Source organism: Pagrus pagrus (genome assembly GCF_965226575.1).
Source record: "Pagrus pagrus genome assembly, chromosome: 2".
Lineage (NCBI taxonomy): Eukaryota > Metazoa > Chordata > Actinopteri > Spariformes > Sparidae > Pagrus > Pagrus pagrus.
In genome coordinates this window covers 10,747,260-10,773,882 of record NC_140186.1, presented here as the reverse complement: position 1 = coordinate 10,773,882, position 26,623 = coordinate 10,747,260, and the positions used below count along the sequence as shown (strand labels likewise).

The 26,623-nt window shown below is 40.6% G+C and overlaps 2 protein-coding genes across 3 annotated transcripts in view; one reads left to right on the top strand and one right to left on the bottom strand.

Annotated features, from left to right (window-relative positions):
* arhgap10 (Rho GTPase activating protein 10) overlaps positions 1 to 12,413 on the top strand; it is a 53,285-nt gene extending 40,872 nt beyond the window's left edge. The window contains exons 21-23 of one of the 2 annotated variants that reach the window (XM_084379133.1): positions 6,007 to 6,108; positions 7,543 to 7,634; positions 10,852 to 12,413. In XM_084379133.1, coding sequence (XP_084235259.1) covers positions 6,007 to 6,108; positions 7,543 to 7,634; positions 10,852 to 10,940 — 283 coding nt within the window. In that variant the 3' untranslated portion in view covers positions 10,941 to 12,413. The remainder of the gene's footprint in view (positions 1 to 6,006; positions 6,109 to 7,542; positions 7,635 to 10,851) is intronic. The other variant, XM_084379134.1, reaches the window with a different exon arrangement.
* A 5,961-nt stretch (positions 12,414 to 18,374) lies between these two features.
* Positions 18,375 to 26,623, bottom strand: part of nr3c2 (nuclear receptor subfamily 3, group C, member 2) — an 82,140-nt gene continuing 73,891 nt past the window's right edge. The window contains exons 8-9 of the mRNA XM_084372466.1: positions 22,046 to 22,203; positions 18,375 to 21,322 (exon numbers count right to left, since the gene is read on the bottom strand). Of these exons, the coding sequence (XP_084228592.1) occupies positions 21,167 to 21,322; positions 22,046 to 22,203 (314 nt within the window). The 3' untranslated portion in view covers positions 18,375 to 21,166. The remainder of the gene's footprint in view (positions 21,323 to 22,045; positions 22,204 to 26,623) is intronic.

Below are 26,623 nucleotides of genomic sequence, written 5' to 3'. Positions count from 1 at the left end.
CTCTCGTTCTAGATTGAATACATTTTTTAGTAGTTACACTTTTCTGCACTCTGTGTATGCAACACATTTTTGTATTAAATAGCAAGCGGAAAATATTTCATTATTATGAACAAACGAGAATCCGTTCTTAAACATGTTTCAATTGACTCAGAATTGTAGAAAATAAGTGTGTGAATCACTCTTGGTAAACAGTGATGGGTCATTATTTCTGACATTCTATAGGCTCAATCATTTATGAATTAATCGAAATTAAACAATAGATGACTCTTTAGTGAAAATTAATTTAAGTGTCTTCCTCGATGTTTACGCTATTAGTCAAATGTCAGCTGTTTGTCTCTGTCTCTTGTACTACTCCTAGATGGAAAATGCTTCAATAGTCGATGCTCTGCCTCTCTGGCTTTTCCTCTCTGTCCTCACTCTCTCTACTAAGTCCTTGGTCCTTTTTGTTGTTTCCAGCCCATGACTTGTGTTGAATGCTGATGTGAGAGATGAATTATTGGTTTATGCTGCAGATGTTAGACTCTGCTGTGTCATGTCTACAGATTCACCTTGAAATAGACTTTTTTTTTCTCTCATTCACTGTCCCCTTCTCCCTCTCCATCAGCTGAAAAGAGCTGTAAAAAAAATAAAAAAACAAATCCACCTCACAACTTGACAGAGGACACTGTGATTCCTCTCACACTTTGACCTCTGTGGGTGTCTACCCACCTGTGTGTATATGTGTGTGTGTAGGCATGTTCGTATCAAGCGCTTTCTCTAAGTTGCAGTATTAGACAGACAAGGCTGTATATTACTTATGTAACCAACTCTTTTTTTTTTTCCCCCTGCGGGTATTTTTTTGTGCTTTCCCACATATGTGGCATCATGTTGGAGGACGGAAGGAGCAACCAGGAGGAGGTCGTAAATCTCAGCTCTTATTTGTTTGGGAGACAGGTGGCCGAGCGTTGGCCGTGTAAATCGTATTGACATTGGGGAGATATTCATCTTGTTTACCCTTATAGCCGCAGCCCCTGTCCCTTTATGAAGACTTGCGCCATATGTCACAGGGTGTCGCCCTGGCTTTGTTCACTCATAAATCTTAGCATGTGAGATGGTGGAGACCTGTTAGCACAGCGCCTCTCTGGCCTGGAACCCAGGGATTCGGCTGCAGTCTGGGCCAAAAAGAGCAGTGGGGATGGCTATTGCTAGATTAGCCTCGGCCACTCTCAGAAATGTACTGTATGCACTGTGGTGTGCTCAGAAGTGCACCTGGAAAACAGCATATTCTAGTCTCTTTCCTGTAGGGTAGCTGCTGCAAAATCTGCCTGGTCGTACACAAATGTATCCTGAGTCACTGTATCATGCAATAATGCTTTGTGGACTCTGGCATGATTTATCATCTCCGTCATTTTCAATGTCTTGCCTCATTTCTCCTCTTCTCCCTAAATTCAGTCACAGCTACTCCCAGCAGTGCCGTTGCCCCAAGTCCTGTCCAATGAGGTTACGTTTTTTTGGCCACATTTCCTTCTTTTCCCCTGCCCTAGCCTCCATGCCTCTCGCTGGCAGACAGCTGTGGATCATAAAATGGTGGATCAGAGGTTATTTCCTGCCCACCCAAACTGGCGGTGGCTGGGCGGGCAGCCTGGCTGTAGGGTTGATCCCACTTTCTACTGGAAACACTACAAAATCCCAATGCTAGCCTTCTTCCTTGAGAATAAAGACAGGCGGTAGCCCCGCTCATCCCTGTGTTAGTTCCACGCCAGGATCAACGAGGCCTGCATGCTAAAGGGTGAAATTCCTGCAGTAATGAGAAGCAGCAGTAGACTTGTGTTGATGAATTTCTGCCTGCTACTAACCTGGCAGCATCTGATAATGTAATCACAATGTAATTTATGACTATTGATATTTGATATCATAATGGATTTTTCTACACAATCCCGAGTCCCCAAAAACTTGGGATAAACATAAACATACATAAATGTAAATATCAACCAAATGCAATCATTTGCAGATGAACTATGTTTACTGAGAGCGGTTTTAACCAAGTGCTCCCAAGCCCATGTAGTAATGTCCTTTATGCAATCATGTGTTTCACAAAAGTGGTGAACCTCGCCCCATCCTTCCCCGTGAAGGCCTTTCGAAGATGCCCCTTTCATACCCAGTCATGATACTACTGTGGAAAGTTTCAAACAAGTATTTTTTGATCATTCAACATCTTTCTCAGTCTTTAGTCGCCCCGTCACAACTTGTTTGAAACATATTGCTGGCATCAAACTCAGAATGAGCAGATATTTACAAAAAACAATGAAGTTGATGAGATAAATCATTAAATACGTCGTCTTTGTACTGTTTTCAATTGACTAACTGTAAGAAAAGGATTAGCAGATTGCCACTTTTGTCCCAACTCTTTTGTAATCAGGGTTGCGTCATAATATAATACCTCCTTCATATTATGAAAAGTATTCCTCACAGCACGAAACCTTGTATTCTTAATATCTTAAAATATTACTGACATCTGGAGAGGGATTTTCATGTGAGCCTCACATACAGTGCATTTTCACACGAGTCCCCATTTACTGTATTTAATCATGTTTACAGAAGAAGCTTAGCTAGGCCTGTGATGGGTAAAAACAACGGATGAGCAATTCAAAGCTTGATGCTATTTTTGTTGAAGAGAAATGGCAAACGATTTCCCTCGGTTTGGCTTAGCTATAATTGTGAAAGCAATTTTGGGATGAATCCATTTACCTCTGGTACATTTAACAAGTTTCTAGGGCAGCCATGTGGCATTGACTGATTTTCTCTAACTGTTTATTCTATAAATATTAAGATATCTGTTCATTTTAAAGATCTTCACAGATCTGTATAATCCTCTTCCAACTGAAATTAGCAGTGAGATATGTTAACTTTTCTTCAACATGTATGTATGCATGAATTTTCTGTTTCATTGTAAATGGTGTTTTTGTTTGTATCTGAGTGGGTTCACCTGCAGGTGGGTGAAGTGTTGGTGCTCCTCTGCGCTCCCTCCTCTTGGCTGTGACCCAGGCAGACAGTGGTTGTGCCTGGGCCCAGGTTAATGAGTGGATTTGCTGCACTGCAGCGCACTATCCCCCCATGCTGATGTGGAGCAGCTGAGCACCACAGTGGCCCTACACTGCTGCAGAGCTATAAATCACCCACAGTCAGGCCAGGCCCGAACGGAACAGCCACCGCTGGGGATGGACAAGCGCACCGAGAGGGAGGCAGGGGAGGAAATGGAGGAAGGAGGGGATGCAGAGGGCAGAATGAAAGCGTGAGCCCAGTACCGCATGTTCACCTCCACCTATGGCCACATAAGATCCCCTACCATGTTCCCCCTTAAGGCTGCCTCACTCTCTCTCTTCCACCAGTGCCAGCGTAACCACTATTCACAACATCCTCTCAACCTCCAGCCCCTCCCCAGCTGCTCCCTCTAATTGCCTTTATTAACGTCTCTATGGGAGCGGCAGCTAGGAGCAATTTGCTCATTATGTACTGTATTAGCACTGGCCCTGGGGCAGGCATGGAACACAGAGGGATGCCTGGCTTACACTCCTGCTCTCCTCGGCTCCACTCTGCCTTTACCAGGACCCCTACCTCCATCCAGTAGGTCGGCCATAGACTCGTTGGCCCTGACAGAAGCCAGTGTAAAGCACAGCTAGAACTTTAACAGCTAAAGCTTATGGACAAAGTGTCTGAGTGTTATTGGCAGCCAGCCTGGCACATATAAGCTATATGCATCACTGTAGGAGTTGAATGTACATAAATGGGTGACAATTCAAAGGAAAAATCATTCACAAGCTTTCAGAACGGCTTCAGTTCACTTTGAAAATGATTCTACAAATCTTTGGAACATGAACACAGTTTTTAATAATCCCTCATTTGGCGTTTTGTTGATGATATTGGAGATTCAATTCTAGTGACTTAACTCAACAGCCAAAAGTATAATTGTAGTATCAGTAGGGTTCATTCTTTTGGTTGCACACAAGTTTAAATTATAATTTTACTTTTGGCAGTTCTCTGAACAGAAAAGCAAACAACTGGCCAATGTCTGAATATTCCTCCAGAATTCAAAAATTATGTTTAATTCATGTTTGTTTGCATCTTTTAGTGTGAATCCTCCTCCTTGAGGTTCTTGCAGACACAGTCAATCCCGATGATGTTCGAATTTTTAGAGAATTTATTATTAGTCTGGTCTGTTTACTTCAGACGCGTTGGCAGGTTGGGGTTGAGAATCAGTCCAGGTCAGATTTTAGCCAGTTTATCTGCAAATAATGTTACAAGTTGACTTGAGTTATGGAGCACAAGAAGTTTCAAACTATGCCACAGAAGGTCAAATGCTTGTATGACTTTAAATTTCAGACCTTGAGATAAATATATCAGAGTTGCTATTGATGCTTACTTTTCAGGTTAATATGGACTATTTTCGAGAGTCGGTCATTTTGGAGAGGCTTTTTGGCAGATAGAGTGGAAGGGATTATTTAATTTATGGAAGTCCTTGTTGTCTTTGTTATTGGGGTAAATGTACAGCCTGTACACAAAGAGAATTCAAAGTGTGAGCCTGCACAGCAGAATGAAATAAGATGTGATATTTATCCCTTCTTTGTCAAGTGTTATCTTAAAGGTCCGGTGTTAAGAATTTAGGGGGATGAATAGGCAGAAAGAAAATATGAGTTTCATAATTATGTTTTCATTAGTGTATAATCACTTGAAACTTGTGTTTTCATTGCCTTATAATGAACCTTTTATATCTTTCAGAGGGAGCGGGTCCTTCCATCTTTATGTATCTGCTGACTCCAGATCTAAAAAGAGACAAATAAACACTGACCCATGAAAAGGCTGTTGGCGGTTTCCCCTTTTTTAGCACCCACTGTAGAGGAGGTTGAGTTGAGGGGAATTTCGCACCAAACAGGCATCAAAGAACTAGTGGCAACAAAGACTGACACACCGCTTGAGTCTTGGCCATAAGATGCACTTGAATGCACCACAAAGCCTACAGCTGACGGCCAACTAGCTTGACGTTCTGTGGCTGCGTGGAAGGAAACACCTCTCCATATCTCCTTGAGCGGTAGTCTGTATTTGTCATTCAAAAAGGGAAACCCGAAGACTCAGGCTGCAGATATACAAACTGTTGTTATGATAAAGCTGCATTTTTTTGCAGAATATAATCAATAGAATATGTCTGATAAAAAAGTTGCAAATGGCACTGGTGATGAGGTGGAAGCAAAAATGAGAAGAAACGGCGCTAAACGGGTGAAATCATGGATCCTACAGTGACAAGCTCAGGGTGCTTTCTCTTTCTATTTCTCCTCTCGTGCACTGCTTCGCTGCACTGGCTAGTGCCAACAGTGCTTGACACACCACAACAACTAGGGCCACGAAGCTCATCAACAGCCCTGAACTTGACCGATGGCTGACCATTGGCCTGGTATGTCAGGGCCCTAAATCCCACACACTGGCCCTTTCACATCAGAAATTTTAAAATGCAACTTAATCATAGTCATCTGTGAGTAGTGTTCATGTTTTATCAATGCTGATGACTTCATTGGACCCAGGTTTCCAGGAATTTATTTGACTTGTCTGTCTCCTCGTGACATGAATGTAGCAGAAGTGACAGAACATCTGGAGTCGTCTTGTTAAAATGATAATTTATGGATGGTGTCGAAATCTACCACTGACAAAGCTACACCCCATTGCAATTTTAGGTTTAGATTCCCACCCTCCCAATTTCCTGGATTGGTGTAGAAATGCATTCTCACCTTGTCTCCATAACGACAGGTTGATCAGTTCATCTTACAGTATTGAAAAACGTAGCAGCGGATGAAATGCAACACGGTCCAACATTGTTTTTAACTTGAGGCCGCATTTTCACTGCCTTTCATGCGTCTTTCTTTATTTTACTGTCCGAAAGGAGAAGATGCTGCTGTCCTCAGGGCAAATATTCCATGTTTTCGGTCAATAGACACTATAGGATCTGCAGGGACTAAGGTGTGTGTTTTTTATCTGCAGGGCCCCCACAGCAGGAGCCTCCTGTTCCACTTCTGGAGCAGCAGGAGAGAACCCGTCTGCTACCACCACAGCTGCTTCTGAAAAAGAAAACCCAGAAGAGAAGTAAGACCAGGGTTCCCTCTCTTTAGGATTCTTTTCCTCACAACTTGACTTCATAATTGCAGTTCACTGCTTTTTCTCTGTCTTTATTTCTGTTTTGTTAAGTCACTTTCACACTCACACACTGGTTAAATGTCGCACTTCTCTTCACTCTCTCGGTTTTCACTCACTTGCTCTATTACTCGCTTGCTCCTCTTATCTTGCATGTTCACTCAACAGAATCCCTCACTCGTCGAACATCTACTCGCAGTCTCGCGCTTCAATATTTACCCTGACTTTCTCATATATTCGCCCACCTTTTAATTTGGTTTGGTTTAAAGGAGCTCAATACAACACAAGTATTGGCTCTCGCAGAGGGCAGCAACCTTCTCCCCTTTTTGTCAAAACCCAGATACAAACACAGGTACCTGAGCAAACGGTATGACTGTGTACAGTTGCTCTGCTTCCTTGAGAATAAATGATGAATTCATTTTCAGTCCTTTCACATGCTACAGAGGAAATTGCAAACCGCTCAGTCATTCTATGGGCAATCCATTAGTTATTTTAGCATAAATGCAAATCCTCATTTTTCCCAAATGCGGCTCCACGAGAGTGTATTCTTCCAAAATTGTGAATTCAAGAACTCTGCTGAACATTGTTGTGCCGACAACTCTGTGACCACAAACTTTTTTTTTTTTTCAGTTTGTATATCTTCTTTCTCCTCTCTCATCCTACATTGTTGCTGCTCTGCAGAAAAAATATGAAATATTTATCAGGGCATCGTGTGTTGAAGGCACAACTTCTACATGGTAATGTTGCTGGCATTCGAGATAACTGCTTGCAATGGTGAGAAAAACAACCTCTCTGTGGAAACGGTTTTTATGTTTTTCGGGAAACGCGATGGCATAAATTCAGCTTTTTACTAACCTTTGGAGGGCGGTGAATATGGTTTCTTTGACGTAGCTCTTTTACATCAAACTGATTTAAAATGCGCCTTCTAAGCTCACAAATGTGAATTTCAAAGCTGGAGCGCAGTGGAGAGTGATTTCTATTCTACCTCTGTTTGTGGGCAAACCTACTTTAGAATCCCCCTGCTACTTTTTAATTATCTCACCATAGATGGTTGTCTGCTGTGCGGACCTGATGTGTGCCTGCCTTTTCGGCTGCACAAAACCTGCTACAAACCTCGCTGCATCTCATTGTGGTTGTGCGCGTACACGGGTGCATGTGGGTGTGTTTCGACTCGCTCACTAGTCTGTCTAGACTAGAGATAGGGCAAGGCAAGAGTGTGTAGTGGCCCGACTCCTCTCTTGGTGCTTTTGCTTATTTTCCAACCGGGCCCGTTTCTGCTGTTTCAGGCTAGTGAGTGAATGAACAAGCAGGCCCCGGGCCCAGATTGAACTGTGCGGTAATCCTCCCCAAAGCTCCGCCAGCTCACTGATTGCCTTCATTTTTCAGTGTCACCAGCAGGAAAGCCAAGGCAGTGTACCCATGTGAGGCTGAGCACGACTCTGAGCTCTCCTTCCAGGTCGGCGCAATATTCAACGCCGGTAAGTGTTATCGCCTACACCAGTCGCTCACTCAGAACCAGCCCTGGCATATTGGATTTGGAGGAAAACCGAACACCCAATCTGATCTTCAATCGAACAGAGAGATGAGACGAGCAGAGGGAGAACGGGGAGGAGGAGGGGACTGGAGACACAGATTTGCTCTTCAGTGTGTCTGGAAGAGGCTCGACTGAGCTTTAATCACTCTCAGAGGAAATGAGGATTTTGTAGATCCTATTTTTTGTCAAAACCCTCCTTTGTGAGACAAAGACACTATAGAGATACTATAGACTTTACAGGGAAACGTGGAGATGTTTTTGATAAGACCCCAGGTTTTTTTTCTCTTTTTCGTTGTTCTTAATAGGTGAGATCACTTCTTTTCCTTTTTTTTTTGACATCGTTGGCCTCCGCTGTCCTTCAGATTTAAGTAAATTGTCTCCCATCAGAGATATAATGATCTAAAGTTATGATCTGAATCAAAATTTGCGAGCTGCCATTTATGAACATTAATAAAAGGACTGAAACCTCACCTTAATCATATTTCTCTATACGATATTTCCTGTTTTATTGCCTTTAAATTAAAGCCATCAATGTTTCACCGTTGGTTGAGAGAGTTCGTGTCGTGATGAATACCTCCAACGGCAAAATTAAATTTAACACAAGGTGGTTTTCCAAACGCTTAAAGATGAACTCACATTATCTGAATAATAATAAACATAAAACGAATGAAGTATCACATTTTCATAAACTAAATTGAGTTATGTTCAAGCCCACTCCCTCATTCTGAAATTTGATTTGGAGATCAACCGTTTTGTTTAGTAAAAGTATTACTGGATGATGATGTGTGTTTCTTTTGGATCTCGTCTTAAATCTCCAGTTACCTCCACACAGTTTTGGGAGTTTTATTCTCGTTTTGCTTTCACTCTGTCTGTCCTTCAACACTAAATCAGGCTTTCGAATTGAGTGATTGACACAGTACATGAATCTTACATGATAAAGTTTTTATCAGCCAAACATCCACAGTATCTTGAGGACCCTTGACATGTTGCATATTTTGCCACTCTCTGTTGTTTACAAATGTATTTGTGACTTTTCTTTTGGTCTGGGCGATGTGCATAACAAATGCGCAAAAGGTCAAGAGGACTGAATTCTGTAGCAAGCAACTGTATATAAAGTTTGTCTTAAGACAACATCAGCATGTGATTTCTTATGTTTCTTCTTAAAGGCACAGTCTGTTATTACTTGGCGGTGTCGATTTAAGCAGGGTATCTACAGGTCCTTAAATTCACTTTTATAAATATAAGGCCTTAAAAGTCATGAAATACTCTTACTTACCATCCTTTCACACTGGAGAAAAAAACCCAACAAACACCCGTCAACATCTGGCTTTTGTCTTTGATGACAAATGTGAATGTGAACAACCGGCTTTCGATCCAGCATCAAATGACTGCGGTAGTCACAAGTGCGTATGAGCTCCAGCTCCGAACGGCTCTGATGAGATGAAGTGTGTTGAAGTTACATCGTTCAGCGCTAAACTTGAAAGAGAGACTAATGTTAAAGATGTGAAAAAACGTGACCACTGTTGCCTTGTCACTATACACGCCCGGCAGAGCTGCCTGATCAGTAGCGTGCATGTGCAACTCACAACAGAGACGAGAGAGAACGCTTTCGTCGGCTCCAGAGAAAACGATGTGTGTAATTGGCAATGTTATTAAGACTTTTTAAAAAAGTGTTCTGGATGATCAGCTGCTTTCTTCTGTTCCCTGTTTTTCTGGCATGTTTGTGATGTGAACCTGGAACAAAGAAACGAAAAGAAAGGCAAACTCGCCTTCTGGCAATGGGAAAGGACTCAAGTGCCTGTTTGTATTAGATGCAGGTTTAAAAAACCTGCAAATACACACTCATTTTGTTTCAAAAGTGGCATTACATTTGAATTGTTGAATTCAACCATTTAACCTAATTTAATTTATTCATCTTTTGATTTCTTTCAATCCAATTTGAATCAATCTTTTCCGTGTGTAAGTCTTCATATCTGATAAAACCTACCACTGAGCCTGATACGGTCTTTTTACTTTATACATGCGCTTACCTGTTGGCAAAAAGGTCGATTGACCTAACTAACTCCAATAACCATATTCCTACTTAAAATCTACCTCTGCTCCTGGAATGCTTGTCTTCAATATGGTTAAAATACATCTTGAAAAAGCTTTGAATACCAGTGTTTGACAGCTGTAGACACCCTATTAAAGTCTTCACTTAAAGAGTTTGAGAGTTAGAGAGTTTGAAAATACTAAAAATGGCAATAAAAACAATCCCACAGCAGCAGGGTATAAAAATGCAAGTTTCTTATCGTACTCTGCATGTTAAGAGAGGGATGGGGCTTGTTTGTTTCTAAGTTGATCTTAATTTAAAATCCAGTTGTCGCTGTGAAGGATTTGAGTTTAATTGAAATGGGGACTGATGTAAAAACACCTTTCACAACATCAGAAAACATTAATAATGCAGACTGAGTTGTATTCCTGTGGTAGTCCTTTCATTAGAAGTGCTGTCAGTCAATTTGGGAGTGAAAGCGGGGTTCAAATCCTGTGCTTTGAAGTCTTGTGGCAAGTCGACTCTTTTGTCTACACCTGTGTGAAAGTCCGGGCTTTCATGCTCGTCCATTGTGTGGACAAGGAGCATTGCGCGGACAAAGACACACAAGAGCACTGCCGAACTTGTAAACACATTTCTTTGTTGTCCTGAGGCAGGCTGAGACATGTTACAAGAGAAAAATAAATGATGAAGTATTGAATTAGTTTATATCTCCATTCCGGCGTTAGAAGTTCTCACTGACAATTTATCCGCACAATTGTTGACTCGCAAATGCGGAGAAAAGTTTAAATTGGCTCACAAATAAAAAATCCAGGGAGGATTTTGAGAAGGCACACCACAAAAATGTGCCGCGCTCTGACACATCTGTCATACTAAACGGTTTTTGTAAGAGCTCCTGAGATTTAGCTCACGGGGAAACTCGAGAAAAAGTGGATCGGAAAACAGACTTGAGATCATTTGTAGGCGAGTTTATTGTACCTGCGCCATTTCTGCATCCTCTTCAGACCTCTGCTCTGCTCACTCTAACGCCTGCACATACTCACTGGAGGCTCTGCGTCCTCTGTCTGTCCCCCACCTTCACCCACCCTGTGGTGCTGTCCCTTTATTGACGCTGTGTCCTCTCTTGCAGTGATCCAGTCGAGAGAGCCAGGCTGGCTGGAGGGCGAGCTGGAGGGAAAGAGGGGCCTCATCCCTGAAAACTACGTGGAGATGCTGTAGCCCCTAATGGAAATATTTATGGACAAGTTATCCGCTCCACCAGGAGAAGTCTTCAGAGATGCATGTGCCTCAACTCTGACAATCACAGCAAAGCCTTGTTTATCCAAATCCCTGAATTCTCCCAAGCAAGTGATGATATGTTATTTACCGGTGGACTGTTGTTGATACACAAGTATATGCAATTTTTGGCTGGCAAGTAGGCTTTTGTGATGCATGTGCAAGCGTGTTTCTTAGTTTGAATTTACTTTGGTCGAGAATTTCAGCATTGCACTTAAAATATTCTGCTGTACGCAAAGATGCTGTAGCCTCTAAACATCCAGGTAACTTTGTGGGCAGCACCACAATTATACATGGTATCCATGAGCTCCCAAATCAAAGAATGATCCTCAGAAACTATAAGGATCAAGGAATGTCAGAACTCAAATCGCTGTTTTTGTGAGATGTTTTGCACCAAATCCAGCAGCTTTAGACCCTCTTTAGACCCTCTTGACAATGTTTGTTTTCAGCTTTTGAAAGATTAGAAATGCTGTACCTACCGTGCCTTAACCTTCAGAACACCCAGTGTAGATGTATGTACGGGTATGTATGACAATGAATTGGAGTGTTACTGCTTTTGCCTTTTAAAAATGTTCAACTTTTCTGTCATTTTAAGAATATTTGGATATTCAAAAATGAGGCACATCACTATTGTAATCGTATTTTATTTAATTGGCACATTGATTGCATGACCTTTTGAATTTTAAACACACGTTGTACTGTTTTGTTCTTGGTGCACTCCTTCACAGAAACACAGTGAAACGCCTCTTTGATGCCTAATGGACCTCTTGTGTTAAACACTAGCATCAGACTGAGTCAGCAGAGGTACATTTACATAGGTAATCGTGAAAACCAAGTGTTTTTTTTTCTGTCAGATGATTTGTTTTGTTTGTTTTTAAAGCTTATATTGAACGTTGCTCAGTTTCCTCTGAGCAGAGAAATGAGACACTCCCACAGAGTTGAAATTTTTAGTTTATCGTTATTTTATTTTCAACTTCAGTGGAACAAGTGATTTGAAATCCAAGTTTTAAGACCACAGAGTGCAGTATTTGAAAGTTTTACATCCGTTCAGTGTATATAGCCTAATTACTCTAAGAGTTATGATTGCCAAGTATGTTTAACTGTTAAATGACAGACAGGTTTTAAGTTTTTCATTCAGTTTGGTTTTAGCATGTTCACTTGTCCCATTACAAGTCATCCCTCAGCTGTTCAACAAGACACTTTAATTTGTCTGAGAGCTTTGGTTCAGCAGACTGTGTTTTCAATTGCAATAATTTAAAACATTGATTTATGATGTTTGTAAAGGGCCTTGACTTCTTTTTATACCTTTGGGTATCCTCTTGATCAATGTTAAACAAATAAAGATTGTTTTGTTCATTACTGTCATATGTATTCTTGCCATTAAATAAATGTGATAAATGATCATTTAAAATTTAACAGATTGAAGTCTTACCAAAGGTTGTTTTCATTTTAGTAGTGTAAAAAAAAAAGAAGAAAGAATTCATATATGAAAATAATGAGAAATGTTCTCAAAACTTGCAAAGGCATGTATGTTGTTCCCTCATATACAATAAAACAACAGAAGCAAGCGGGCCGACAAAGCTTAGCAGACCCAAATTGTTGCCATCATAGGGTCCGGAAGCTTAGTTTGATATCAAGCCATTCCTCCGCTACCTCTAAAATGTAATGTAAAGTAGTCCTCAATAATGGTGCCCAGCTTTGTCTCGTCCACTTGCTTCTGTTGCCTGCTTTATATTGTGCAGGTTCCTCTTGTGTCGCCAAAACAGCTCTGACACATCGTGGCAGAGACACGAGACTTCTGGGGGTGTCCCGTGGTGTCTGGCATCGGGACGTTGGCAGTGGATCCTTTGGGTCCTGTGGGTTGGGGGGTGGGGCCTCCATGGATGGGACTTATTCCTGCACATCCCACAGACATTATTTTAAGATTATTTTGAGAGACACTAAGACTTTATTTTGAGAAGGTCTGTTATTTTGAGAAGGTTTCTCATTATTTTGAAATACCATTTTCAAAGTCGTTTTTTTATTTTGAGAAACTTACAAATTATTTTTGAGAAAGTTCCTCATTTTAAGATATTAAGCCATCATTTTGAGATACTGAGTCATTTTGGGGATGCTAAGGTATTATTTCAAGAAAGTTTGTTGTTAGTTGGAGATACTTTAACATTTCAAAATACTAAGTCATCAATTCTGAGACATAAAGTCATTATTTTGAAGATTTTTTTAATTACTAGACACTTTTTTTTTTTTTTTTAAAGTTTCTCATTGTTTTGAGCACTACGTCATTATTTGAGATATGAAGTTGTTATTGAAAGAGTTTTTTTCGGACATGTCTCAAAGTCATTAATTTGAAATACTAAATCATTATTTTTGAGACACACACTCATCATTTCAAGATCTTGAGTGATTTTTTTTTTTTAGAAAGTTTTTTATTGTAATGACTCACAGGATCTTTTCTTCACCACATTGGTGTAAATTGGCCTCCAGGGTTATAAGTGTCTGTACTTGTAATTTACATTTTGTGTTCTAGTTTTACCGATGTGAAACATAGTGCGAAGTGTAATTTTTTCATGACTCATGTATTGTGTCACTGAGAGGGCCCGCAGTTTCCCACAGAGTCTAAGAATAAAGTGACCGTTGAAACGAGGATTCATTCTGCAGCCAGCGCTGTTACAGACTCCGTGTAGTGTAACGTGACCCCTCCTCTTTATATTGACCTGCGCTGGCCCGTCTGACTAAAAGCTACTTCCAAAATAACTTTCCAAAAGGGGATTAAAAATAGATGGTAATCTTTCACAGAGGAAAACACGCTAATCCACCTACACCCCCTGATACATTAACATCAGAGACTTATGCATGTTAATTCTTCGACTACAGCTGTGTAATTAACACACCAAATGGCCTCCAGACCTGGTGTCTTGGCTTCAGTTACATAATTACCATCAGTCCACCACCACACTTAGACCTCCAGTAAGTGGGCTGATGCACTGTTTAGAAGTATTAACACACACACACACACACACACACTGTGTCCACTTTGAAAAGTACCAGAGGTTGGAGCTGTGGTTTCAGTGCAACACATATGTCCACCAGCTCCCTGAAGCAGCCGCAGACGTGATGATTACATAATGAAATGAGGCAGAGCTAATGAGATGGGCAAAATTTTTTCCCCCACTACCACCACCCACCCCCGGGGCTCTTCATCATCATCTTCCCTCTGCCAGAATACTGCTGAATCATAGAGACATCCACCCTGCCTGCCTCTCACTCTGCTTTGGACTGTCTGTCAGAAAGCGTGCCATGTTACTCTATCTGCCTTTACTTTCCCTTTTCCTTCTGCCTACCTGTCTGTATCTCTGGAGCCTTTCAAATTCCTCTCGCTGTCTCTCGCCTCCTTGCCTTCCTCCTTTTTCCTTTCCCCTTTCTACTCCTCAGTATTTTTTTAATTAGATCAGTTAATCTTTTCTCCTAAACTCAGTGACCAACACTGGTAAGATCTGGGTGGGTGAGACTCATGTTCGAGACCTTTGAGCTGCCTCAATATCACATGAGATTGAAGAGGTGTTACCTGTGGTGATTCTCTGCGTCTCTGCATGCATTATGCATCAGCGTCTATCAGTCTGGGATGATGTATACATCAGTGTGACCGTGTCGATCTGGACTAGATGTAGGTGTGTTTGAGTAAAAATCCAGACGGACGTTTTCATTTCTCATTTGCCACAGTCCTGGCAGCATGCCAGATGTCCTCTGCCTCCCATGACGCAGTGTCCTTCAGCCCCTTAACATAGTCCTACACCGTGACTCAGCTCAGATCAAAGCCCACAGCCATTTACCTCTAACTATGACACAACCAGGTGTCGCAAATGGGTATGAATTTCCCCCAAATGTGCACGTCTGAAGGTGCATTCCTGCATCTTCTTCTGGCTCCTTCAGAGTGCAAAGCTTCTGGAATATAATCATAATAAGACTTGATGTATTATTGTTGGTGAAAATTGAGTGGGAATTTGGAGAAAAGTGAATTTCAAACATAAAAAGAGAGTGTGGAGGGGGGAAAAAACCCTCAGCTCAGAGAGCCACAGAAGCCGCCATGTGCGCGGGCGCAGCCGTGAAATCAGCCTGATCCAATAGATTCTGTTTATCTGGCACGACTACAAGTGAAAGCAATTGGAAATCTGGGGGAGATTTGGAGAGGGCTGTGGATTCGGAGAGAGAGAAAAAAAATGAGCAAAAAAGTAATACTGTCTGCTCAACAGTCTGGCAAAGCAGGCGTGTTTTCAGATCAGCTTTTAACAAGGTTAATGGTGATTTTTCTCCACAGGCACCGTTTTACTGTAAAAGGCCCATCCTTGCATGGTTTATCTCTGTCATTTTTCACTCCCTTCTCTTTCCGTTTGTCTTTGTTCTCTTCATCTCCCCTCCCTGTGACTGCCGTACCTGCTGCTGCTCCACATCATTTCTGTTTTTCCATGCTAACGCTGTGTTTTTTGGCTCATTATCCTCCCCAGCCACCAAATGCAGCTGTTTCGGATTCATCCAGATCAAACAGCACATTTTTTAGGGCACATTTCCTAGCTTCTGTCTCATGGCACAATTTTCATCACTTACACACACACACACACATACACACACAGAGACCATACATACACAAACTTAAATCACATCACATTGTAAGTTTAACATTTTATTAGAATCTTGCAATAGTTTGCAAACACAAGTATGGCAATATCTGCATCAAGATATACAGTAGTAACTGGTTTCAAAGATGTTTTATTGGTTTATGTTGAAGGATGTCTACTGTTTGTGCGCTGGATAGTTGCTGAGAAATATTGTACAAAGCATCTTGAGTAAAAAGTCATTTTTGGAATTGGAAAAAAAAAAAGAAAAAGCATTTGTATATATTTATATATTAATAAGAAGTGCACTGCCATGGCTGTGGAGATATGGCTTAGTCTCTCTACACCCGATTCGTCACTGTGAACGGAAAATGGCAATGACGTGACTCCACACAACGGTGACGCGATAGTGTGCCGTGGAACAGCAGTCGAACACATTCTGAGTCTTTCGTGCCTAAAAGGAGTTCATTTAGGGAGACAGATTTTTAGATAATGCTTCTCCCTTCAGGAGAGAAAGGCTTTTTTTTTACTTGTTTGCAGTAGGTGGTGATTGACGACAAGTACATTAACAGCTAAGTTGTTCCCTTTTAAAGGAGAAGTTTGACATTTTGGGAAACACTTTCTTGCCGAGGGTTAGCTTAGAAGATTTATATCACTCTCATGTCTGAATGGGAAAATGTTAGGCTGGGGAACGCTTAGCTTGACTGAGTTCAGCTTTAACACTTGAAAGGGGGGAACAGCGAGCCTGGCTATGTTCAAATGGTAATGAAATCCACTCATCAGCACCTCTAACGCTATTTTTTGTCTTGTTTAATTCGTACAAAAACATGTCATTTTTGCACTCAGGTTTCCTTCAGATTAAACAACAATAATTGTTAATTACTGAACTGTAAAGGTGCCGTTAGGTGGATTTTCTTTTGCCTCTGGACCTTACATGACCTTCCAGTCTTTACGCTAAGCCAAGCTAATAGTCTCCTGGCTGTAGCTTAAACATACAGACAAGGGCTTGAACTACTGATTATTGTCATTGGCAAATATTTTCTTGATTAATCGTTTGGTCTAGAAAAATGTCAGAAAATGGTTAAAAACTGTCCAAAAGCCCAAGATGACATACCAAAATGTCTTGTTTTGTCCACAACCCAACGATATTCAGTTTACTGGAGTAGCGGAGTAAAGAAACAGGAAATATTAACATTGAAATAATCATTTAATAATTATATTACTCTACTTTTGATGAGTGACTGATTTATTATTGTATATCAAAAATGGATTAATTGATTAATCGTTGCGGCTGTAGTATACACATGAGAGTGGTATCAATCTTCTCATCTAACTCTGATTTGATGATGAACTAGTCCTTTAAAAAATAAATTTTTCCGGGGTGCAGGGCGTTGTTAGAAATTTAAGGTGTCTGGATTTGAATATTTTTACATTAACATTCTTTGGGACAAATTTGTTTCTTTTCTGACTGAAACTTATTTTGACAGTAATAAGTATAAGTGCAACAAGTCCAGTTCAACTGGTCAAAAAACAGTCCAATTAAATTGGCTACACTTCAAGTCTACAGTCTCTACATCCAAAGTTTCATTTAATGTGTGTGCACACGGTTTGCATCTTAAAGTCAAGAACTTTCTTTCACGTATCCCAGGTCCCAATAGTTTGTGATTTCTTGTTTTTATTGTGGTGCTCATCAACAATACCGCCATGGGTTAGGAAATCATTTCAACAGCAACAACTCAAGGATCCATCACTTGATACATCTTGTTACAAAATAAGAAATACTTTTTTGATTATTATTATTTTTTGTTTGAGCCACTTGAACAATGATGCAAAAAAGTAAAAAAAAAAAAAAAAAAAGAAGAAGAAGAAAAAAAGATGCAAAATCAAATAACTTTACTTAATAAGAAGATAATAAATGTACTCTCTCTAACATTCAGGTAGTAAGTTCCATAAGTCTCTCACAATGTATGATACATTCATTTCTCTATTTGGCCCTTTCTGGCGCCAACCTTTACTGTAAATTCTTCTCTGTGATCCAACACACAGAACATGGCGAGTGGGAAACACACATTTTTTTTTCCAATATTCCAACAAGATGGTTAAAGTAGAAATGTTTTATACTATACTCAACATAAGGACTTGCTATATTATTTACAATATATACTGTAAAATTGTAAATCAGGTGAGATAAAAAGGCACAAGTTTCCCTTTTTTAAATACAATGTAAACATCTCATCAAAAAGCATGCATTAACATTTCATTTTACAAAAAGGATATCATTTTTAGACAAAGTACTTAAATATTGTTTTCCAGCAAAATATAATTCTCTCAAAAATACTTTCCCATTCATCCTATGAACCTTTAGACAGTTTTTTTTATTCCTTAAAAAGGGGCAAAATAAAGAAACAGTGAGAGATTAGCTTAAGGGTCCTTCACAACTCGAAGACAAAAAAGAAAGACGGATTGTATTTGTAAAATGAGGCCTTACTGTCCAAGGGACTGTATGAAAATGATGGGGCAGGGGAGAAGGACTGAATCTCATATCGTCTCTAATAAAAGAGCAATACCCTACACAATATTATTAAAGGGACAGTCCCCCAAAAATCAAAAACACATATTTTTCCTCTTACCTGTAGTGCTGTTTATCCATCTAGATGGTTTTGATGTGAGTCATCATTTGAAAATCTGAATAGCAATGTCTCTTCCCAGGAATCATGGCATAGGAACTTTTTTCCCCCCGTATCACTATGCAGAAGGAAGCGAGACGTTGCTGTTGAGTTTTTCAAATGTTTTTTTTTTTTTTAGTACTTTAACCACCAAAAACCGAGTGCCGTGTAGCTTCAACAGAACAAGACTCGGCGAGTCACAGCAAATCAATCTAGATGGATAAAAAGCACTAGAAGTAAGAGGATTTTGGGGTGAACTGTCCTTTTGAATTTATGTTGTTCCCTACCCCACAATATATTAAAATCTGGCATTTATGGCAAACATAGCACAATAGTGAGAATATAGTCAGTCTATTTTTGAAGCAGAAGCTACTAAAAGCCACTGAATAAATGGACCAGGCCAAGGCACCACCACCTGGTGCTCATAGACTCACAACAAATTTATTCTAACATCTCTTGGGCACAAATTAAGAACTCATAGCCCCTTCTTCTTTCCGAAACCCTTAAAATCATTTTCGTACAGTCCCTAATGACAGTTGTGATCACGCCACCTCCATCTCTTTGTGCACCGATCTTAACACAATTACCACCGCAGAGGAGACCTCATAATGCAGCACAGCGCCGTCATTACGAGAGTCGCGGCCACAAATACAGTACGCCGCCGCCGCCGCTGCCGCTGCCGCTGCCGCCTTGCTGTGCTAGTGATGTCATGTTGTCTAACTTTTAGGCTGGGTGACCATGCAGAAAAGTCTTTTCCCGCATCATCACAGTTGCTTATCATAACAGACAATTCCTGCTAGCTGCACTAAATGCCTCATTTCACATTGTATCTCCTCTGTGCAAATCTAAATGTGGAAATAGGATACGGCTAATCCTATAACATAAATGCATAATACCCACGCTGAAAGAGCAGATCAACTATGCACATGCTTGCCAGGAAAAAAAAACAAAAAAACACACACACTCACACACACACAAACTTAAAAGCCACACTCGCTCCATTCACACATGTAAATACACACTCACAGGGCACATAAAAAAAACAATAATAATCACACCCCCCCCACACACACTGTTTTTCTTCCCCCAGCGGCTCTATCGCTTCTCAGTAGCATCATAGTAGTGTTCCACAACCACCCAGAAACCAGTGGGGTGTGAGACAAGTTAATGGTCCAGATGACTGGGCCTGCCATAGCTCAAATAGTAGTACTTGGCCCAAAGATAAGAGAAAGGAAATAAACTGAATTAGGACAGGTGATCATACCAACAGTTCTTTATCAAGCATTCATCAACATGTACCTCAAAACATCATCTGTACAACAGCTGAATAGAATGTGTTTAAGAAGTTGTTAATACCTGTACACATTTGCCTGGTTTTTTGATACATTAGCCGTTTGCTGTAAGCACTGCAGAGTAATGCTCCATTTTGGATTATATCAACTTTACAGAGTATGTGTGTTTAATAAACTGTGTGTCCATACGTAGTGTATTGTATATGGACTTCCTACAAGTTACTGTACATGTTATGTTTTGCCTGGCTTTTGTAGAAATGAAGCACCTTAATGTAAAATGACTGGCTTGTCAAAAACTAAACCTTTGCAACACACGTTTATAAAATGCTTTTTTATTATTTCTGGGAAGAGTAGATAAGTGTTGGTTCACAAAGGGCTGGTTTTGCTTCATTTGTGAGTAAAAACAGACATTTGGACAGCTGCTCTGGAGATAACACAAAACACAATTACTATGGATGCACCTCAGTCAAATCCATTACGCGCGGACTCTACCGAAATTGTTTCCGTGAATGCATGTTTTCCATCCTGCAGCGCTCCTGACCACGTTTTGCACAAAGGTGAAATCGCCCAATCGATTCCGTCTTAATTCTACACCACAATGCCTAAAATAGTGACTTGATGACATGGGAGCTTCACGTGCAAGCTTTCTTTACACAAGAGAGACATTTTTACTTCAAAACAAGCTTTAGCTTTGGACTTTTGCATATTAGTTTTGATTGTTTTACTACATATTTTAATTAAAAAACTCAGTATGTGAATGTTAATGATGGCTGTTATGACACCGATTGAGATCAAACTTTGTTAGATTTAATGTAATTATCCAGCTTATGATGACGCTTGTATAGCCCTTGGAATATATTCAAAAAGACCTCTCGCCTTACAGTCTAGATAGAATTTCTGTGCCTCCACAAAATGTCCTTTGCCCTGTTTTTGCAGTATGTTGCTACACTGCAAAGCAAAATCTATTTACTGGCATATTTTTTTTTTCCTAGTGCTATTATTTTTTTTTTTGAAAGACTGCATAAGCCACAGGTAATATTTGCAAAAACTTTTTCTCTAGATTTGTGATCTGATTTTAGTGCATGTGGAGTGCATCTGTGCGTTTCTGTGAAGGCATGTGATCAGCATGTGTCTCAATTTCCCTCTGTCTGTGTGCACGTGTCTGTGTGTGTATGTGGGTTTGTGTGCGCAGTGAATGTATCTAGCGCATCCTAAGAAATGTATGGCTTTATCTCCATAGAAAATACTGTTATCGTCTTTGGGGCGGGGAGGGGGCCACGGAGGGGACTGCGGGATGCTTTGTCACATTTGTCACAAGTCCTTCTCGGCGTGTCGCGCTCGACTCGACCAACTATTCACAGCTCTGACCCGCTCCTGGTAACTGCGGGGTCAAAATCACTCTCCCCTTTTTCCTCGTGTCACCACGCCACTTAACTTTCCCATCCAAGAGGAGGACGCTGGCATACTGGGCGACGGGGTGCAGGCCAACTGAACAGGTCGGGCCTTCCTCGCACATTTTCTCCTCTGTTCTTGAACTCCTTCCTCCTCTCTTCCTTCTCGCTCAGTTCATTATGCTGCTTCTGTCCCAACTGTTAAGTGAGTCACTTCTTGTGGAAGTAGATTGTGTGAGTGAGGCCGGACTCCACCTTTGGTATCTGGTCACTGATGATCTCCACCAACATTTCGGGGAACTCCACCTTCAGGGCCTGGGACTCACGAAAGGTGTAGAAGCAGAAGTCTAACAGGTTCCCCACCAGCTGGACAAAACAGACACACAGTTTTAATGAGAAACATATTGTGAGTTGAAGCTTGTTATTTGACAGCATATGATATATATGAATTTAAGTATGATTCTGTTTATTCACATGAGTTTTACAGTCTGTTAGGGCACTGACCCCTTTTCAGCTCACCACTTGGGGGCGCCACTGATTTTTTTTCCCAGGACAACCCTCCTCTACAGGAAGGGTCATCCGTTCAGTCTAACCCCATTCACTCAGTCATTAGGGTCATTGATTTCTGGTCATTTATCTTTGTGACCTCTTGCTTGCTGACCCTCATTTCTTGGCCTACACTGACATTATGCAACCTGCCGGTTGGCCCATGCATGAATAAAGAACAGTGATTTAGCACATTTGCTACAGTGACCACTGTGTACTGCGAGCTGGCATTGATCCCCTTCTGTTCCATTCACCAATACAGGCTGGTCATCGCCTCTTCCAAAATAACCTCCCCCTAAGGGAGAGACTGGGATGCAATAATCCTTATTCCAAGCCACAGCACCACTGAACCACAAAGTAAATGCATTATCCAAATCCACTATGCTGCCATTTTTACTCAAAACATGTCCAGTGATATGTGAGAGGCCCGAAGTGCCACCGGACACCTCGCGCCGTGTGTGAAGGCATGGCATACCGAGAGGCTGCCAAGGGAAGCCTGTGCTGTACTTTAGGCGATTGGCATGGCAGACGGAGGGTACTTACATCATGCATGGCGTCCAGTAGCTTGGTGAGCTGGAAGAAGCGCTGCCAGGTTTGGCCGGAGTTGTTGGTTGCTTTTCCCACTGAACGCCGGAGCTCCTTAATGTAATTAACCCTCATCTCCTCGAATGCCGCCTGGTTCTTCAGACCCTCTTTGGGAACTGGGAAACAGACAAAACCTTCTGTTATAAACTGGATTTGAATAGTGGACAGCACTACAAGGTTTAAATGTTACCGCTCCTGATGAGACGTGGTGTGGTTACAGGGCAGACGTGTTAGAAATGAGTCAGACTTATTGATCAGTTGACATGATTGGTGGGAATGTGTGTTACTTAACAGAATCAGTACTGCTTTTAATCACAAGCAAAGTTCCTGGTCTGTATGTGCTGTATCTAAGATCCCTTATTACGCACGTTTTCAGTTTTATTTGGCGTGTCTTCAAGAAAATGTTTACATGCTTTCATTTTCACATTACTCATTGAACAGCACAGTTTCTGAATGCAGGCTGTTTGTATTTCTCCCTGGAATTTCCCCCCACTTTCTACAATATGGGACCTTCAAAGGACTAAACCGGTAGTTTGGCATGTTTTGCATATCTCACGTTACAGCTGAACACTTTTCAAAACTTTTTAGATTGACTTGATTAATATCCAAAGACTGAGAGATTGTGATCCACTAGAATGAACATTTAGATGACTGTAGGGTTGAGTGGTACAACCATATATACTGTTAGATGATATAAATTATCAATTTAACATCTCTGGTTGTACTAGGCCATGTGGGCAATGTTGTAAATTAATTAGAAAGACTATTCTTGGCAGCACTGACTATTACATTTGTCGGGTATGCAATTCACTGCATTAGCCTAAAAAGACATTTCCATATGCTTACAATATCTATCAACACTTATTTTAATTGATTTTGTTTCATATCCTGTTATACATCAATATCAAATTAAATGTATGCTGTTGTTTTTTTTTTTAAGTATGAAATCAGTTTGTGCAGAAATCCAGGTAAAAGCAGAGACTTGTTATTATTAGATTATTTTGAAATATCTGACTGAATTCAATAAAAACTCATTCTCTAACTTTGTTGTCAGGAAATCAAACTGGAGTAAAGGTCAATCATTTCATTTCAGCAGTTTTTTTTTTGAATAAGTACTTTCTTTTTGAAAAAGAGATTATGATTTTCATTAGAAGACCTGATTTGGAAGATAATATATTCAATAAAAGCAACTGTTCGGCAGCCAAAAATGAATTCTCGACAGTCAGTTTGCTTGAATGAGGAAAAAAAAGTGACCCTGGACAACAAAATAAATCAAGTTTCTGAATGCTCGCTGTTTATCTGTCTCAAGCTAGTCCTAATCTCTCTGAGCTGATTCTCTTAACATCCTGAAATGGTTGAAATCCAACGGCCACCTGGAATGTATTCATGTATTTATGGTGCACCTCAGAAAATGGTTGTCAAATGCACATTAGACACCATTTGCAGTTAATGGGCTAAGCCATGCACAACCACCGGTATGTTCCTTTAGTGTAGAAATGTGTGACTGTGTAAAGGGTAATTAGAGGTGCTCAGTGAATTACTCTCAGACTCCCACACAGTCGCCTTTTTTTGGACATTTTTCCCGTGTTGACGACCTAAGCCTATTTAGCAACTCATTACAACCACTTTCACCATTTCAAGAGGTAATTAGTTTTCATGTGTAGCCACTGATTCATGAAAGACCGCTGATATACTGGGAGGCATTGATTAAAACTTATCTCCGCGACAGTGACAACAAAAAAAGGGAACAACGGCGCTTATGTGTATTAAAGAGCTCAATTATTGTGTTAACCAAACCCCATTCATCGAGCAGTTTGCTCAACGACCAGAGCTGCGACACTCATTCACACTGTAATGACTTGGATGCTAGCAACAATGCACTTAAAGTAAAAAAAAAAAAGGAAGTGTCACGGGATACATTCAGACAGACGTGTTGAATGAGATACAGTAACTGCACCATGAGGATGCATCAAAATGTCTACAGTATCTTTTTCTCTCACTCCTTCTCCCTCTCTGTGCAGGAGAACAAAGTCACAGGGGTGGAAGTCTGCCAAAGCTCTTAAATGACATTCAGGTGCTGGCGACCAGATTAAGAAACACCTCGCCTCTCTCTCCAAGTGCACACCTCGAATCAGTCTGAGGGAACGCCTTCAGTTGTCCTTCAGCCAAGACGAAGATATGACCCTTGATACCGTGACCCAATTTGAGTCTGCCAACCAGAGATTTTGTCATGCTGCTCATACCAGCGTCGCCATGCCTTTAATGCCTCTGGGTGCATTGGGTAATGCTGCAAATCAATGAGCGCGACTGCTTTATGGCAGTGGGATGATGAAGTACTGTACCTTGATTTGTAGGGTATTTAATTCACCGGCTTAGCCAAAAACAGGCATTCAGTTCAGGCTATTTAAACACAAAGAGTTTTCTGAATTACAACCGTGATTCTCCCCAAAAAATGGGACTGCTATCATTTGTACATGTGTTTATGACTTGTCCCTGTGGTAATATTCATTACGCAACGATGGAATGTAACTAAGTACATTTACTCAAGTATTGTACTTAAGTAACAACAGATACTTTAGGACTTTAACTCAAGTGTATGAGCATAGGTGACTTTCACTTTTACAAAAGAAATAATAATAATAATAATAATATTAATAATATCTTTACTTTTACTCCCCCCCACCCTTGCTTGTGAACAACTGAGTCTTTCAAATAAGTTATTCTGTTTATATTGTTTGGGATCAAGGTTGTAATTTTACAGAAAATGTATTGTATCATAAGATACCATTTAATTTACATTGTTAAAGGATTTTCTACATATGACCCATCCCTGCTCCAGTCCTAACAATTAACAAGGTAAAGAAGCGACTGCATAATTACTAAAATTCATTACTTTTAATGTTCAATTGATCTATTGATTATTTTCTTGATTCATTTTCTGGTCCAGTAAATGTCTGAAAAACAATCACATAATATATATATTTTTAAAAATCAACAAATGTTCACATTTCAGAAGCTGAATCATGATAATGTTTGACATGTTTGCTTCAAAAACGTAATCAAAAAAGTTAACAATGAATTTTCTGTCAACTGACTAAATCAACTAATAGTTGCGTCTCTGATCTGGAGCTCCACACTCTTCATTCAGCAGCACAGTTCACCTCTGAAAAATTGGGTCATGTTTTCATCAGTGAAGGTAAAGAAGCTCCAAGTCATGTGACCTAATGTTTGTCACTTCAGGGACAGATACCAGACCCGTGTGCATTCACAGTACGGCTAAACATGTCGAGAAGAGCCAACGGTATTGATGTCTAGTACATTTTTATGGTGTTTTTACCTTACAAAAATATCTCCCACAGCAGAATGTAAATTCTGAGCGAATGGCCCCTCTTTAGAAAAACTCAATCATGTCATTTTTGAGCACTTTTGAGTTGACAGAAGAACTCACAGAAAACTTGTAGCAATACTAGAAAAAAAGGGGAAAAAAAGGCAAGTGACAGGACCTGTTTGAGTTGTGCAGAATGAATAGCCACGAGCAAAAAGCTCCTTCTTGTCATTTAGGATTGCGTCTTTTCGAGAACAGATCACTGTAGGTCAATAACTCTGGGAATGTGTGCTTGTGTGTTTGTCTGCCTGCCGCTTGTCCTCCTCTTTCTGTCTCTTTCTATGTTGTTTTCTTCTTCTTACTTTGATGCACAATCACCTCCGAGCATGACGTACGTGAGGCTGGAGGAAAGCAGATATGAAAACAGATTGGACCCTGGTGCACAGGCTGCGCTTTATTTTGTGGCTGACATGATGAGAATGTGCTAAAACCCTGGGCTGCATTAGGACCTTTTGTTTTTCTCCCACTGACCCACATACACCCTGATTAGAAACTGACCTGGCATTTAGGGGCGTTACCATGACCGGCCCCAAAATAGGGCATTTATGCCACCGTAATTGGTGTCAAACGGATTTTTGCTGCAGGTATAGAAGCTTTTCAACTAGGCCATGTTTCTTTTTGGGAGCACAGCTGCATTGTTATGTGTACCAGAAGCTCCGGGAAAGCTCTTTTTTTTAAAAATGCATTTGAAAAATAAAAAAATAAATTAAGAGGCAAACATAACTCGTGCAGCTAGGAGAAGCCATTAGCACGCGCGCTGTTCAAAGACGTGCAGCCTCCTGCTCTGGGTTGCAGGTACATACCTGACTGACAGGGTTGATTTAATACCCAATACTGTTCATTACTGATGGGAATTGTACAACTAGCCGTGAGCATGACTACAGTTACAACTTAGTGAGGTTTTAGGGTGTTGTCTTAAGAAATGTTCACCCACAGTGGAATTTTTATGATTGTCTTTACAGCACTTCTAGCTGAGCTACGCAAAAATCTATTGAAATTTTTTAAATCGGTCAAACTACGAGTCTACAGCGTGAGTTAATCTGAACATCCTATTTTAAGTTGTTTAGTTGTTAGTCACAGGGGATCACAGGAGCCTGTATTTTCCATATGTGTGTGTTTTTTTTTAATGATAAAATGAGCAACCCCATGTG